Source organism: Mastigoproctus giganteus, chromosome 6 (genome assembly GCF_048544385.1).
Source record: "Mastigoproctus giganteus isolate SK-2022 chromosome 6, ASM4854438v1, whole genome shotgun sequence".
NCBI classification, from domain to species: Eukaryota; Metazoa; Arthropoda; class Arachnida; order Uropygi; family Thelyphonidae; genus Mastigoproctus; species Mastigoproctus giganteus.
Window position 1 is genome coordinate 237,025,504 of NC_143580.1, and position 17,443 is coordinate 237,042,946.

General features: G+C 38.2%; 1 protein-coding gene across 1 annotated transcript in view; it reads left to right on the top strand.

Annotated features, from left to right (window-relative positions):
- The window catches only part of LOC150085111 (tRNA (32-2'-O)-methyltransferase regulator THADA-like), a 184,464-nt gene that overhangs the window by 10,222 nt on the left and 156,799 nt on the right, over window positions 1-17,443 (top strand). Inside the window, exons 2-3 of the mRNA XM_090376467.1 lie at window positions 1,849-1,994; window positions 13,420-13,691. Of these exons, the coding sequence (XP_090232593.1) occupies window positions 1,849-1,994; window positions 13,420-13,691 (418 nt within the window). The remainder of the gene's footprint in view (window positions 1-1,848; window positions 1,995-13,419; window positions 13,692-17,443) is intronic.

Here is a 17,443-nt window from a genome sequence, read left to right on the forward strand (position 1 = left end):
GATCTTACCTGAAACAAGTTATAATTAAATTACAAAATATTGAAATAATTATATAAATATGAATATGCAGGGTGTTTAAAAAGTGATGGTCAATAATTTAAAGGTGAACTGTACTGGGGTCATGTAAAAAGCTTGGTATACACTTCTGACATTAACACAGTTGAGGAATTTTAGCATTGGATTGAAGGAGCCTTTCAGGAAATCAGAAATGATCCAGGAATGCCTGAGAGGATTCACAACTCAATGCAGAGAAGACTGCAAAGCTGGGTACAGATGTAAGGACAGCATTTGAACACCTTTTGTAACATCTGTAAACTCCTGTGGTGTTGAAACCAAAAATTGAAAATGTATTATCTTATGTTTAATAAAACTACCCTTAGCAAAGCATTCACAGCTTTTTGATAAACTAGTGCTCCCATAGTCAGTGGCAGAGCTTAACAGAAAATGTGCATTATCTCGAAAACAGTTCATTTGCAGTCCAATGTTTACTGGGACTTTTTTTTCTTATTTTAGTTTGTACTTTTCACCTTTAAATTATTGACCATTTTTGAAATACTCTGTATAATAATAAGTCAGTAATTTTATTCATGTAGGTTTGCTGAATGTGAGTGGTATAATCAGTCTCACCATGTTCATGTAATTGGTCTTGCCACAAAAACTAGATGTGCTAGAAGAAAACAGAAAACAAATTTGGAATCTGCATCCAATGATCTGCCTATTTTTCACATTTTTTCCTGATGAAAAATGTTTGCTTACCTGTTTAATAGAATTGCTGTGGTATGGACTTGTGACAGTTTTTCCATGAGGGCTAACATTGCTTGCAGGATTAAAAATTGAGAGAAACACTAATTCTCTCAGTTTTTATTATGCAATGATTTGGAGGCTCTTTAGAGGCCTCTGTAGCCCAGTGGTTAGGACCGGGAGTGCAGTAGCACACGCTCTTTGAGTAGACCAGGATTCAAGCCCCTGACTGCTATATATGGTCGATCTGCCAATCTGCATTGGACCAGTGTGGCAGATTATGGTCCATTTGCTCTCAACATGAATCGTTGAGTAGGCTTCCATCCTGCACTGGATTGAGTTGGCTGCAGTTTACTACTGCATTCTCCAAAGGAGTGTAAACTCTTATCTTGTTTGGAAAAGAAGAAGAGACGTTTACCTCAGTATGATACGTAGAAAACTTCTGTATGATATTCTCCAGAAATTAAAACGAAAATGATTGAAAAATCTTACATTACAGTATGAAATAATTAAAAATCAATCGAACACATTGTGTTTGATATAACACAAGGCACAGATATTCAAAAGATAAATACATATATTAAATTTAGCACAAGGAACACAACGTTGTAGTTTTCGGCTACTGCATGTAGCCTTTATTAACTAGCTGAGCACTGGAAAGCACTGGTTTTTATGTGTGTGTAGTTGACCTTCAAGTACATAAGGTGCATGAGGTCACAGAGGAGGCAGGTGTGGTTTGAGGGTATGTGCAAAGGGTAATGAGGGAGAGGAAGAGAGCAGTCAAGAGGGGGGGGGAGAAATGGATAGGGAGAAGGAAGGGATAGCATTTAGGTAGGTGACTGCTGTAATAGGCTGCCACCGAGCTCGCAGACTATGAGAGGCTCAAAAGAGCCTCTCATAGTCTGTAAGCTCTGCAGCCGCCTACTACAATTTATATTAATATATATAAATAAATCATATGATTTATTTATATATTCATTTTATTTTGATGGTATATTAGACTGAATTTAATTTTTGCAAGGATTTTTTTACTTTCTTATTATTTTCTTTTATTTCTGTATTTTTTATCTTCTGACATCATTTTGTTTATCTTACATTTTATTTTAGATTAATTTCAGAACCATCGTTGCTACAGCACTGGCGTCATCTTCTTTGCTCTTTAATATCCCTTATTTTTGTTGTTACAAGGACTGTAGAACCAGTTGTTTGCAGCTCATCTCCAGAAGGCCATCTTCCCATGGATACTGATTCTGGTATGAAACTGAATTTTTGTAACTATTTCTATGAATCTTTAAAAATTTAAGGCAGATATAAAATAAAATCTTCCTAATTGGTCGTGTGAGGGGACGGTTAAGACCTGGGATCAGGTCTACAAAAAATGAATGATTAAGCCAACAAATAAGTTGAAATAAGTATCTGTTAACTTCGCTGTAGTTGGGCTCCATTTTGTAATGTGAGTGAGCGGGGCTGGATACTGTAGCACCCATTCATTTAGCTAAACCTTTTAAGGTAGGAAGTCAAATTAACATTTCTCAATGAATTTTTTTTTTCTGATAAAGTACTACAACATTACATTTTACATTATGTTTATTGTGTTTAGGTACTACAACAAATAAATATTTGTTAATGACTGTGATCACTTTTACATATTCTCCTTATCAATATTAATGTTTTGCAATTATCCAAACTACTATTAATGAACAAACTTATATGAAAAAAGAACTAAACCTTCCAGAAAAACTCTAATTCATTTCATATTCATTCTAATTCATTCATTTTCATTCACGAATATATGTTGTCTCAGTTATAATTTTAAGAATGTTCATTTTCACATACAATCTACCAAGTCCCACTTACTTTTTGTGGTGGTCTCAAATTATCAGTTGCCTCAACCACTACACATCTCATTTTCAGAATTATTTGCTCTTTGATTTCCTTTCCTCTTTAAAGGTGTTACTTTTGCATGCATCTGTTCCAATGTTCCTTTTCAGAGATTTCCATCAAAAAGGGAAGATCCGAAATGTCTGAGATCTGCTTTGTCTCAAAATCTCTTTACCCCCATTCGGCCAAATTCTTTTGTTGTATCTGTTGCTTTCACAACTCACTGATTACTTGGAACTCTTGTTTTCTTTGAAGCTTAATTTTTCTCCACTCCAACTCCTCTTCTAAGAGTGAATTAATTTTCTTCAATGATTTCAATGTTTACAACTTAAGTTGGCTTCACTTTTCTGGTAGTAAACGATACTTAGGTTTTTGCTTCTGTTAATGACCTCACATATATTGTCCATGTATTAAGAATCTGCAGATAAAGAAACCACTAAGTGGCAGTGATCACAGTGTACTGATGTGGGATTTACTTAAAGATATAATTACCATCAGGGGTAAAGGAAAGAGTTTTTGCTTCCATAAAGGTGAGTACAGTGGTCTCAGACAGTTTTTAAATTCTGTGCAGTGAAATCAACTGTTACCAACAGTAAATTCTAAGTGGGAAGCATTCAAGGAATTAAGCATGGATGCTACTAAAAGTTTCATACCTATTAAAAAATATTGTTCAAGGTTTAGCCTAAATGGTTATCAAATGATCTAATGACACTCTTGACAGAGAAGAAAAATGCATGGGATGCATATAAATTATCAAGCGACTCAGAAGCCTATGGCAGATATAAGCTAGTCTATAATCAGGTCATAAAGGAGGTTAGGCAGGTGAAGGCAGATTACGAGAAATCTTTGGCAAAAGATGCTAAGAAAAACAGCAAGGATTTCTTTACTTATAAAAACTCTAAAAGGAAGGGGATGAATCTGATTGGTCCACTTGATATCAATGGTTCGACTGTTAATGATCCTGCTCAGATAGCAAACAAACTGAATGAGTATTTTGCATCTACATTCACACATGAGGAATTATTAAGGTTTGAAAATGGCAGAAGGTTATCAAATTGTAGCAGGGTGCTTAATGATTTTGTAATAACTGAGAGCAAAGTGGAGGAGAAATTGTTGAAGTTAAACATAAAAAAGGCACCTGGGGTGGATGGGATCTATCCAGTTATATTAAAGGAAGCAGCAAAGCAACTAAGCAAATGCTTAGCCATAATTACGAGAGCATCCTTGGACTCAGGGGAGGTCCCCACGGACTCATCATCATCAGCCATTTTCAATCCACTGCAGGATGAAGGCCTCTCCAGCAACTTTCCAGTTCCTTCTGTTTTGAGCACTGGCCATCCATTTACTACCCACAAACTCATGAATTTCATCTATCCCTCTCCGCCTTTGTCTTCCAGGTTTTCTTCTAGCTCTTCTTGGATACCATTCTGTTATTTTCTTAGTCCATCTGTCATCATGTCTTCGAGCTATCTGTCCTGCCCAAGACCATTTTAGTTCTTTAGTTTTGATAAGAATGTCCTTTACTTGAGTTTGCTGCCTAATCCATGTGTTTCTCTTCTTATCTAACAGTCTGATTCCCAATATGATTTGTTCCATTCTTTGCTGTGTAGTTCTCAGCTTCTCTTCCATTCTTTTGGTGAGTGCCCAAGTTTCACTTCCATAAGTCATGGTGGGGAGTATACATTGGTTCATTATTTTACGTTTCAGACAAACTGGGATATTGCTCTTCAGTATGTGACTATATTTCCTGAATGCTATCCATCCAAAATTTATTCTTCTCTTGACTTCCAGCCATTTATCATTATTACAGCTAATAACTTGTCCCAGATAAGTATATGACTCCACCTTTTCAATTACTGCTCTTTCAGTCATTATTTCCCTTTCTGTGGCATACTTGTTCATCATTACTTTTGTTTTAGCCATATTCATCTTTAGTCCAAAATCCTTACTAACTGTGCATAACTGATTAAGATTTTCCTCTAATTCTTTGGGATCTTGGCTTATGACCACAATGTCATCTGCAAATCGTAAATGGTTTAGGTACTCTCCGTTCACATTAACTCCTTTCTGCAACCAGTCTAATCATCTGAAAGCTTCCTCAAGGGCAGCAGTAAAAAGCTTCGGAGATATTGTGTCTCCTTGTCGAACTCCTTTCTCAATTTTAAATTTGCCTACTCTCTTTGTCTAGTCTAATAATGGAGGTAGTGTTCTTATATATTTTCTTCAAAATCGTAATATATAGATCATCCAGTCAAGACTGCAAAAACATCGCGAGCAAACCAGTCGAGAAGAACAGGCAGGATTTAGACCCGGGCGAGGATGCTGTGATCAAATCTTTGCCATTCGTCAGCTGATGGAGGAGAGGATCCGGTGTGGACAGCGAACCGTCATTGTTTTCATTGACTTTAAGTCTGCTTTCGACTGTGTCCACCGGCCTGCCTTATGGAAACTACTAGAGGATGAACATGTACCTCGAAAAGTCATCACACTCCTCCAAACTGCATACAACGGTTTAACCAGCCAGGTGCACATCCAGAACGATTTATCTGAGGAATTTACCATCCAAACTGGAGTCCGCCAAGGGGATGTAGCCTCCCCGTTGCTTTTCAACATCGTGGTCGACGCCATTATGAGGCAAGCATTCAGAAACAGACAGGGCATACAATATGACAAGGATCGCTATGTGACTGACCTGATGTTTGCTGATGATAGTGCTATCCTTGCCGATAACGACGCTGAAGCCACGGACATCCTCTACGACATTGCCCGCATTGCCCGGCCATACGGTTTGAAGATCAATGCTGGTAAGACAAAGGCCCTGACAACAGATGGGTCGCAAGCCACCATCTATCTCGAAGGCGTCCAGATCGAGCAAGTGCAGGACTTTAAATACCTTGGGTCGCTGGTCCAGGAGAAGAAAGTTGCATCCACCATGGAAATCCACAGCAGAATTGGACAGGCGGCCACTGCGTTCGCCTCGCTCAAATGGTGTCTGTGGAAGAGGACCAACATTTCCACAAAGACTAAAATCCGACTCTTCCGGACTTTGATCCTGCCCATTCTTCTTTACGGATCGGAAACATGGATTTGTCTCAAGTTAGATTTGAACAAACTTGAGGTATTCCAAATGCGATGCCTGCGGCAGATCTTGGGCATCTCTCTTCGCGACCCCATCACTAATGATACCATCCGCGCCAGATGCCAACAGCAACCAACCATTGCCGACCAAATCCAGAAGCGAAGGCTCAGATGGTTTGGCCACGTATGTAGAATGGGCACGAACAGAATACCATCCACACTCCTTTGGAGACAACGACCCACCCAATGGAGCATCCAACGGACCGCGCCTAGGAAAACGTGGGCCAAGCAAGTGGAAGATGACTTGAAGAGCCAACGTCTCGACCTTAACCAGGCCAGGACTGAAGCCATGGATCGTAAGGTATGGAAGAACATCACAGAGCAAGTCCGAAACCCTGCGGCACCTACAGCAGCATACTGGTTGTGTGGCCAACCGCCTCCCCCAGCTGCCAGCTAAGGACCAAAGAAGAAGAAGAAGAAGAAGAATATATGGGATATCTATGCCTTGTCTTTCCAGTCCCTGAAACATTGCCTTATGCTGTATGGAGTCAAATGCCTTTTCATAATCCACAAATGCCAGGCATAATGGTGTTTTATATTCATTTGCTTTCTCCATTAGCTGTGACATTATGTGAAGGTGATCCATAGTTGAGAATCCTGTCCTAAAGCCAGCTTGCTCTTTCGGTTGATTCTCATCAAGTATTCTTTCTAATCTGTTAGTAATGACCCTTGTGAACAACTTGTAGATGTGGGATAACAAGCTAATTGGTCTATAATTTCCAATTTCTGATTTATCTCCTTTCTTATGCAGCAAAACTATGATTGCATTATTCCACTGCTTAGGCGTCACACCTTTTTTAATGCACTTTGTGAAGAGCCTTGCCAGTTTTTGTGTTATGCCTCTTCCTCCCAATTTTAACAACTCTACAGTAACCATCTTCCCCCGGGGATTTCTGATTCTTCATTTTCTTCAATGCATGTTCTACCTCATCAGGAAGAATATCGGGTATGTCGTATGTATTGCTACTTTGCAATCCATCTTCCCCACTGCTGGCATCATTCCCCTGCTCTTTGTATAATTCTTTATAGTAGTCTTCTGCTATTTGAATTATGCCTTCTCTGCTGTTTATAAGTACACCATCGCTATTCTTCAGTTTCAGTATCATTTGTTTTTCTGTATTACTGCTCATGGCTGCTGATTTGAATCCTTTGTTTTCCCTTAATGCTTTTCTACTTTTCTTGTGTTAAATCTAATTATGTCCTCTCTGAGTCTGTTTCTAATGGCTTTGCATAACTCAGTATACTCAATTTTCTCCTTGTCAGTGTTTTTCTTGCTTTTCATTTGTCATCTTCGGTTCATCATGGCAAGTGTTTCTTGACTAATTTTTTCTTCTTTGGGTTTCTTTTTTCCCTATTGGTTTCTTGGGCTTTATCACTTTCAAAAAGTTGTAATATTCCTCGTCGATATCTTGGTCATGAGCAGTCTGCAGAAGCTGAAACTTGTTCTTAAGTTCCAGTACATACTGCTTTTTCTCCTGTTCTGTTATCTCAAAGACCTTTGTATTATTTACTCGAGTCAGTTTTTTCCTTTCCTTTCCTACATCTATAGCAAGTGTACATCAAGGGCAGCACCCATTAATTACCCTCCATGGACTGGAGATGTGCAAATGTATCCCCCAATTCACAAAGGGGGATCGAAGGGTGACACGAGTAATTACAGACCAGTTAATTTAACTTCTGTTCTGGGTAAAATAATGGAGTCACTGGTTAAAGATGCATTGCAGGATCATCTAGACAAGACTGCAGCAATAATTCAGACACAGCGTGGGTTTGTTAAGGGAAAATCTTGTCTGACAAATTTGATAGGATATTAGGATGTGGTTACAAAGGAACTGGATGCAAAAAATAATTTTGATATCATATATTTGGATTTCAGGAAAGCTTTTGACACTGTTGTGCATGGAATACTCTTGTACAAATTGGAGCAGAATGGTATTAAGGGTAAGTTGCTACAATGGATGAAAGGGTGGTTGAGTGGGAGAAGACATAGGATGGTAATTAATGGGTGCTGCCCTTCCTGGACTAATGTTATTAGCGGAGTCCCACAGGGTTCAGTGTTGGGTCCTCTGTTGATTTGTATATTTGTCAATGATATTGATGAAGGTATATCAGGCTTAGTGTCAAAGTTTGCAGATGATACAAAGGTTGGCAGGGTTGTTAATGGCAGTGTGCTCCTGCAACAGGATCTGGATAATTTGGGGAGATGGGCTAAGAAGTGGCAACTGAAGTTTAACCTTGACAAATGCAAAGTAGCACATATGGGTAGAAGTAACCCGAGAGAAACGTACCAACTGTGTGGTACAACACTTAAGGTGGTAGAAAATGAAAAAGACCTGGGAGTAATTGTGCAGTCAGATATAAAGTTTTCTGAGCAATGTAGACAGGCTGCCAGGGTAGGTCATGGGGTTTTGTCAATGATATATAGGAATTTTGCTAGCAGGGAAAAGGAGGTGATTATCCCTCTGTATAAGGCAATAGAAGGCAATAAGGGGCTTAGAGGGGAACAGGTATCCTGTGTGTTATCAGACACTCAGCCTAAAACACTAATGGATCCAATATCTCTCTATTACAGAAGATTTAGGAGAAGTCCGGTTGGCCTGCCTCCCTAAAATCCACTCATGCACACCTTCTCGATGGTAAGCTCTGTTATGTCACTTAGATGGCAACGAATGTGTAGAGTGGTTCTCTTCAAGATGCCTGGTCAGCGTGAAGGGGAAAAGACCAAACCCTCCAACATATGGGAGCAGAACAATACAAATGGCCCTCAGTCCCCAGCAGCTTTCGCTCTCCCTGTTACGGCAGCGAGAGGATCAGAGTGGAAGCAGAGTGTTCTAAGAATCTCTGGGTATGATCAGGCTGCCATTTACGGAAACTGAACTTGGCCTGTTATAACGTACGATCACTCATCAGTGAAGACAGGATATTAGAGCTGGAAAAGGAATTAGAAAATGTGAATTGGAATATCATCGGTTTGGCTGAAACAAGAAGAAGAAATGAATCACTTATAAGTTTATCAAGTGGAAATCTGCTGTACACCAATGGAAACAGTGAAAGGAGTGAAGGTGGAGTTGGGTTTCTAGTCCATAAAGATTTTAAAAACAACATTTTGGAATTCAAAAGTACATCACCAAGGGTGTCAAAGACTAATACTCAAGATTTCTAAGAGGTACAAACTAAAGATTATAATGATTTATGCACCAACATCGAGCCATGATGAAGAAGAGGTCGAAGAAATGTACACCGAAATTGAGAGTCTTCTAGATGAGCAGAAAACCCACTACACTATTATTATGGGGGACTTCAATGCTAAGGTTGGAAAAAGGCAAAACAGCGCAGAAAGAGGAACTATAGGAAATTTTGGAATTGGTGAAAGAAATAAAAGAGGTGAAAGACTTGTGGAATTTGCTGAATCTCAAGTACTGTCAGTAATGAACACTTTTTTTTTTTTCAAGAAATTGTGAACAGAAAGTGGACATGGAAGAGTCCAAATGGATTAACAACTAATGAAATCGACTTCATCCTCACTAACAGAAGATATATTGTGAATGATGTTACCGTCCTGAATAAGGTAAATGTTGGAAGTGATCACAGAATGGTGAGATGTACACTTGATATAGATGTAGGAAAGGAAAGGAAAAAACTGACTCGAGTAAATAATACAAAGGTCTTTGAGATAACAAAGGAGGAGAAAAAGCAGTATGTACCTTAAGAACAAGTTTGAGCTTCTGCAGACTGCTCAGGACGAAGATATCGACGAGGAATATTACAACTTTCTGAAAGTGATAAAGCCCAAGAAACCTATAGGGAAAAAGAAATCCAAAGAAAAAATTAGTCAACAAACACTTGTCGTGATGAACCAAAGACGACAAATGAAAAGCAAGAAAAACACTGACAGGGAGAAAATTGAGTATACTGAGTTATGCACAGCCATTAGAAAGAGACTCAGAGAGGACACAGGAAGATTTAACACAAGAAAAGTAGAACAAGCATTAAGGGAAAACAAAGGATTTAAATCAGCATCCATGAGCAGTAATACAGAAAGAGAAATGATACTGAAACTGAAGAATAGCAATGGTGTACTTATAAACAGCAGAGAAGGCATAATTCAAATAGCAGAAGACTACTATAAAGAATTATACAAGGAGCAGGGGAATGATGCCAGCAGTGGGGAAGATGGATTGCAAAGTAGCAACACATACGACATACCCGATATTCTTCCTGATGAGGTAGAACATGCATTGAAGAAAATGAAGAATCAGAAAGCCCCGGGGGAAGATGAAGTTACTGTAGAGTTGTTAAAATTGGGAGGAAGAGACATAACACAAAAACTGTCAAGGCTCTTCACAAAGTGCATTACAAAAGGTGTGACGCCTAAGCAGTGGAATAATGCAATCATAGTTTTGCTGCATAAGAAAGGAGATAAATCAGAAATTGGAAATTATAGACCGATTAGCTTGTTATCCCACATCTACAAGTTGTTCACAAGGGTCATTACTAACAGATTAGAAAGAATCCTTGATGAGAATCAACCGAAAGAGCAAGCTGGCTTTAGGACAGGATTCTCAACTATGGATCACCTTCACGTAATATCACAGCTAATGGAGAAAGCAAATGAATATAAAACACCATTATGCGTGGCATTTGTGGATTATGAAAAGGCATTAGACTCCATACAGCATAAGGCAATGTTTCAGGCACTGGAAAGACAAGGCATAGATATCCCATATATTACGATTTTGAAGAAAATATATAAGACCACTACCTCCATTATTAGACTAGACAAAGAGAGTAGGCAAATTTAAAATTGAGAAAGGTGTTCGACAAGGAGACACAATATCTCCGAAGCTTTTTACTGCTGCCCTTGAGGAAGCTTTCAGAAGATTAGACTGGTCGCAGAAAGGAGTCAATGTGAACGGAGAGTACATAAGCCATTTACGATTTGCAGATGACATTGTGGTCATAAGCCACGATCCCAAAGAATTAGAGGAAAATCTTAATCAGTTATGCACAGTTAGTAAGGATTTTGGAGTAAAGATGAATATGGCTAAAATAAAAGTAATGATGAACAAGTATGCCACGGAAAGGGAAATAATGATTGAAGGAGCAGTAATTGAAAAGGTGGAGTCATATACTTATCTGGGACAAGTTATTAGCTGTAATAATGATAAATGGCTGGAAGTCAAGAGAAGAATAAATTTTGGATGGATAGCATTCAGGAAATATAGTCACATACTGAAGAGCAATATCCCAGTTTGTCTGAAACGTAAAATAATGAATCAATGTATACTCCCCACCATGACTTATGGAAATGAAACTTGGGCACTCACCAAAAGAATGGAAGAGAAGCTGAGAACTACACAGCGAAGAATGGAACGAATTATATTGGGAATCAGACTGTTAGATAAGAAGAGAAACACATGGATTAGGCAGCAAACTCAAGTAAAGGACATTCTTATCAAAACTAAAGAACTAAAATGGTCTTGGGCAGGACACATAGCTCGAAGGAATGATGACAGATGGACTAAGAAAATAACAGAATGGTACCCAAGAGGAGCTAGAAGAAAACCTGGAAGACAAAGGCGGAGATGGATAGATGAATTTCATGAGTTTTTGGGTAGTAAATGGATGGCCAGTGCTCAAAACAGAAGGAACTGGAAAGTTGCTGGAGAGGCCTTCATCCTGCAGTGGATTTTAAATGGCTGATGATGATGATGATAAGGCAATGGTCAGGCCACGCATTGAGTACTGCATACAGATCTTGAGGCCTCATTTTAGGAAGGATGTAGATTTTCTTGAGCATGTACAGAGAAGGGAACAAGATTGGTGAGGGGAATTAAGGGATCATCTTACCAAGAGAGGCTTAAGGTCTGGAAATTTCAGTGGCTGGAGACTAGGCACCTGTGCGATGATCTGATTGAGGTGTATAAGGCCTTGAATGGGTTGAGCACGCTGAATTCTGATGGGATCCTTCCATTTGTTCAGATTACGAACCTAAGGGGGCATGAATTCAAATTAAGAAAAGACAGATGTAGAATAGATGTGCAGAAATTTGCCTTTAGCCAGCAGGTGGTTAATTGCTGGAACAAACTTCCATTTGTCATTGTATAAGTTGATAGGTTAAATAAATTTAAGGAGGAACTGGACAGGCATTTGGAGGGAATGGTGTGATTTTTTTTTTTTTTTTTTTTTTTAGGCTGATGCTGCCTAAGCTCATACACTTGGTTTCTTGCATCACATGCCACTACTACTTCTACTACTATTACTCTTGAAGTAATGCAATGGTAGTATTAGCCATGGCTAAAAAATAACCCAGTAATCCAAGGTACTTTGCTTCTTCCTTTTTTAATTTTGATTGCTTTTTTGGTTTATGGGAGAATGAGTTAAATACTAGGTCCATGTTCTGTGAGTTTGTGCATTTATGGTTTTAGTCCATATTACTGGGAAGGTTTTGCTTATTATTGTGAGTGTGTTTTCAGATAGGTTTTCATTTCCTGGTTCGTATTATTGGTTTAATTTATTTAGACATAAAATTGGCTTGGTATACAAATTAACACAGTCTTTTTGTCAATGGGATTTTAATAGGAAAATCTTCATTCCTCTCTATATAAATGGCATGTCTCAAAACAGAAGCAGTTTGTTCAGTTTCATATCAGAGTCTTAGTCTTCCTGAAAATTGTTGAGAGGTTTCGATCATGTCTTATAACATCAAAATTGCTGACAAAAATCTTATTGAGCAATTTTCAATGATTATATTAAGATAATGTTTCACCACAAATGCTTCACCAGAAATGCATGCTGTTCTGTTTTAGACAGTTTTAATTGCTTGCAATGTGCATGCACATTCTTAGTTTTACGGGTATTCTTCTATATACCTTCAAATAGAATTACCATTTATTAACAGATAGCAATTCAATGCATAGAATAAAGAATGTTACTTGTGATTTCATGTCTGTAGGCATTCATTTATTCAAAAGTTGTTTACATTTCTTGTTTACAAGTTAGTGCAAATGCATCAGATATCCTTACAGCTAACTACTAAAGGGCGCCTCCGTAGCCAGGTGGGAAGGAGCAGCAGTGCGTAGCACACGCTTCTTGATTAGACCGTGGTTCGAGCCCGTCACCACCAAATACAGAGGATACGGAAAGGTCAGGGAATAACCACCACATATATCCGGGGCAATATGGCCTTAGTTGCTAATGTTCCTAAAAACCAAATAATAACAACCAACTACTAAATAGTTATAAGATTGGCATCATTATGTATATCTCATATTGTGAATACCTTCACAACGAGTTGCCATGATATTGCACTACCTCAAATAAGTAACTCTTCAGCATAGGAGAAGACTATTGTTACTTATTCTCAGCGGATGCCACCACCCAGACGGCCACATTTCGGAGCTGATTGACTCCTCTTTGGTGGATGGGCAGGCACCCTGGTGTTGCAATGACAGCTGTCTGGGTGGTGGCATCTGCTGAGAATAATAGTCTTCTCCTATGGTGAAGAGTTACTTATTCAAAGTAGTGCAATATCATTGCAACTCATTGTGAAGGTAATCACATGTAAAATTCTAAAATAAAATCAATGAGTAAAATAAAATTCTAACTGCATTAAGAAGTTTTGGTATTGTATACTGAAAAGGATATTTTTATATTCAGAAAATGTTCTGAGGTTGCAAGCTACTCTTCAGAATGCTATTGGCAGACGATTTGAAAATGCTGTGATTAATATAAATGGTGACAACAATGATGATGCTACTGGTCTTACTGTTGATATAGTAAAAACAAGAGCTGTCACAGCACAAATGTTACTTTTATGCAGTTGGAGAAGTCATAAGGAATCATCACTACTGTTAGGGGAAATCTCTCAGTATGTCAGCATCATTGATCCTGGATCTTCTGAAGATAAAGGTTTAGTGTCATGTAATCAGGCAAGTCTCTGGATACATTTTAATGATGTTTGTCTTATTAATACAATATTTGATTATAGCAAATTTTGTAATAATTAGGAATTTTTTTTACATCAATCAGGGTTTAGTTATGTCAGAGTTTTGGCACATTTGTGTAAAACTATTGTGAACATTTGCCCCAATTTATATGGACAAGTCAATTACTTTCAGGCTGTTTTATCAATTAGCTAATGACATTCCATAGAAACATTCAGGAAATTTGGTTGCTGTGCATTGTGGTTGGAAGTAATGTGAATAAATCTGGGTTATAATTATATTCATTTTTTATTGTAATCTCTAAAAATAAGAAAATTTCAAATGGAACTTATGATATATTTCACATAATCATGTTGACACTGTCTGCTATCATACTGCAATATAGATCATGTGATATTTGCAGTTTCATGAATCTTTTGCTGGTAGTAGGCTGTTTTAAATAGATTTTTGTGGAGCTTATATAGTTTATACTTTTTTTAGGGTTAGATATAAAATTACTTCAAAGACAAATTTAAATTAAGCAAATAGATTTAAATTCCACTTCCAAACTTGAAAGTGTAACACTGTTTGTTTTCCCTGGCTGAATTGTGGTTCCCCCAAGCAAAATGCATTAACACTTATAATATCAAACTTGGATCTGTTGCTATAAAGAAAGTGTGTGTATTTGTTTAAAGTTAATATTCAGTCACATTGTTCATGGTGGCATATTTAAATACAGGTAACCCTCATACAACGCAGTAGTTAGGTTCCTTTAAAATGTCATGTTGTGCAAAACCGTGTTATATGGGCCTAAGAAAAAGTACAAAAAAGGGAGTTACGTTCCAATAGCTAACAAAAATACACTATTTCGTTAACAAAATTGTAATAAAACTAACAAAAATACACCATTCTAGGTTTCATGTATCTTCTGTTCTCTTTAAAAAATCAGTCATCTGGGTTTGTTTGCTTCTGCTTGATAAATCTTTGTGAATTTCATCCTATGGAAAAGCATTTTTGAAGCTCTCTTTTGAACTTTGGACTCCTTTCATTCAAGAATCTGCATTCAAAAAATAAGATTCTAATTGCTCGGCTAACTTTATTCCTTCCTGTCCTCTGAATTTATTTGGTTTTACTTCCAATACCGGCGCATTATAGCCATAGTAGATTATGCACCATTAAATTCCCATAACAACAAGCTCCAATACCATTTCCATCAAATCTGCTTTGCCAGCTTCTTTTTCTACCAGTATTCTTGAACGTCTTCAGTAATCATAGTTTTTTTTTAAATTTTTTAAGAGCATCGACAAACTAAGGCCCATGTTACTCTGTGTATAATGTCTATAAAATTGCATGTGTCCTCAGGTCAATTTTCTGTTTTGCTGGATGAAAAACCTGAGTTTTTCTGGATGAAAAACTCGGGGTTTTTCACTCTGCTACTCTCGCCTTAGCCCAACTAACTCAGTCACGTTGTGAAAAATAGTCATATCAAAACCTTCCCCTCCTACCAACGTAGCAAGTTCTACTATTGCACTGATTCCATTTTCTGCCAGTTCAACCATATTTCCTGAATGAACTGACTGGTCATCCATTTTTCCACAAAAATTTAACGTTGATGATTTTGCTTCTTTCAATGATAAAGCTATGATTCTGATACAGTCCACAATTGAGAAATGTTTCCATGCCTCCATTACTTCAGTAGATTCGGAATAATTTTTTTCCAAAATCCATTGTAACGATTTTCTGATGTAATGAGTTTTAAAGGTGAATATAATGCATTGATCTAATAGCTGAATGAAAGAAGTTGTATTAACCTAGTACAGATGTGTTGGTAGGAACATAACTTCACCGTTTGGATGGCCTGGCGTTGCTATCCAATAGTAATAAAACTTTGAAATGTAGATTTTTGCACAAGTTCAATAGTCAACAGCGAGGATTCAAAAAAGAGTGGAAATGTTGAAAAATTACATCCAATGTAAAAGCAGGGTTTCCCCGTGCAAAAGCTCAAAAATATCCTGTTATGCGAGGTTTACCGAAATTCTCCAACTGTGTTAGAGCGAAACCATGTTATTTAAGTACCATGTTGTGTGAGGATTGCGGCAATTTATCAATCGTGTTAGAGCAAAACCATGTTATAGAAGTGCCATGTTATACAGGTACAGGGTGATTCACTACCAGTGCGACAAACTTGCAGGAGGTGTAGGGGGCACAAAGACGAATCGGAATCACATAGCATTGCAGGGTCCGAAATGCCTTCATCATGTGGTAGAGGACGTTGAACGGGAGGTCGCGTGAACAGCGATCCCGCTGGAAGTCAGCATTTGCGAACCAGTTCCCGAGACAGTAGGATGGACGAGTATTCAAACGTTGAACTGGCCGACATGCACCTCGCGTATGGAGCTGCAGACTGTAACGGGCGTGCTGCTCTGCACTTGTACCAGGAACGTTTCCCGCACAGGCGTGCTCCTCATCATACGATTTTTGCAAGTGTGCACAGAAAGTTACGTGAGACTGGTTGTTTCACGAGAGGTACCATGAATCGAGAGCGAACGACGAGGACGCCAGACAATGAGGAGAATGTCTTACGTCTTGCAGAAGGCAATCTGAGTACGAGTACTCAAGCGATAGGCCAACGATTGGGTATTTCCCAATCCACTGTATGGAGGATACTGTCAACAAACCAAATGAGTTCATACCATCTGCAACGCGTCCAATCATTGGAGCCTGCGGATTATCCACTCCGGAGGACTTTTGCTACTTGGTTTCTTCAACAGAAACGGTTCGCAAATGCTGACTTCCAGCGGGATCGCTGTTCACGCGACCTCCCGTTCAACGTCCTCTACAGCATGATGAAGGCATTTCGGACCCTGCAATGCTATGTGATTCCGATTCATCTTTGTGCCCCCTACACCTTCTGCAAGTTTGTCACACTGGTAGTGAATCACCCTGTATAAATATTATGTATTTTGTATTTAAATGCAAAATAGTGCATTTTATTTGAATAATCTGCTAGGCAGGTCATAGGGTGTACTTCTGTCATACAAGTTCAATTCAAGGCAGTCCAATTCCAGACACTAATCAAGCCCAAGTTGAGTCTTTGTGGAACACACTAACTGGTGATAAAGGAAAGCAGATAGTGGGGGAGGGTCTTATAAGCCAAATGACAGTGTGGTGTGTGTGACAGAAATCTTTGACAGCTGGAATGGGCACCTCAGTAAGTTAATCACCTCACATGGATGGCTAATTATCCCTTATAGATTGAACATAGTGGGCCATTCTGGATTTACAGTGGAGACTCAATTTTTACTTGATTTGACCCTATCCATTCCCCATCATAATATAGCTGATGACAAAGAATTTCTCTGTATTTTTGCAAAAAAATCAGTTTTTTAAAGTTGGATTTTTTAAAATTTTGCAAATTTGTGTTTATTTTTGTGAACAAATTAGCTGTCAGGTATGGTAGTCTAGATTGTAAAATAGAAATGTGCCATTTGTGCAGTCATTGCATTTCATCATTTTTGTTATGTAGTGCAAAGCTAATTAACAATGTCTTTCAGTAAGATCTAAGATTAAAATCTAAAACAGATAACATGTTTGCCACAAAATAGTTGTTACATTTTGTGACAATGATGTCATACATACTGATGTTTATTTGCATCTTTTTCACAGAACATAATCTTCTGTTGAGTTGGGCTAATCGTGCAAGTTCATTGTTCAGAAATATGCTTCCTGATAGCAAAATAGAAAAAAATTGCAGTTGT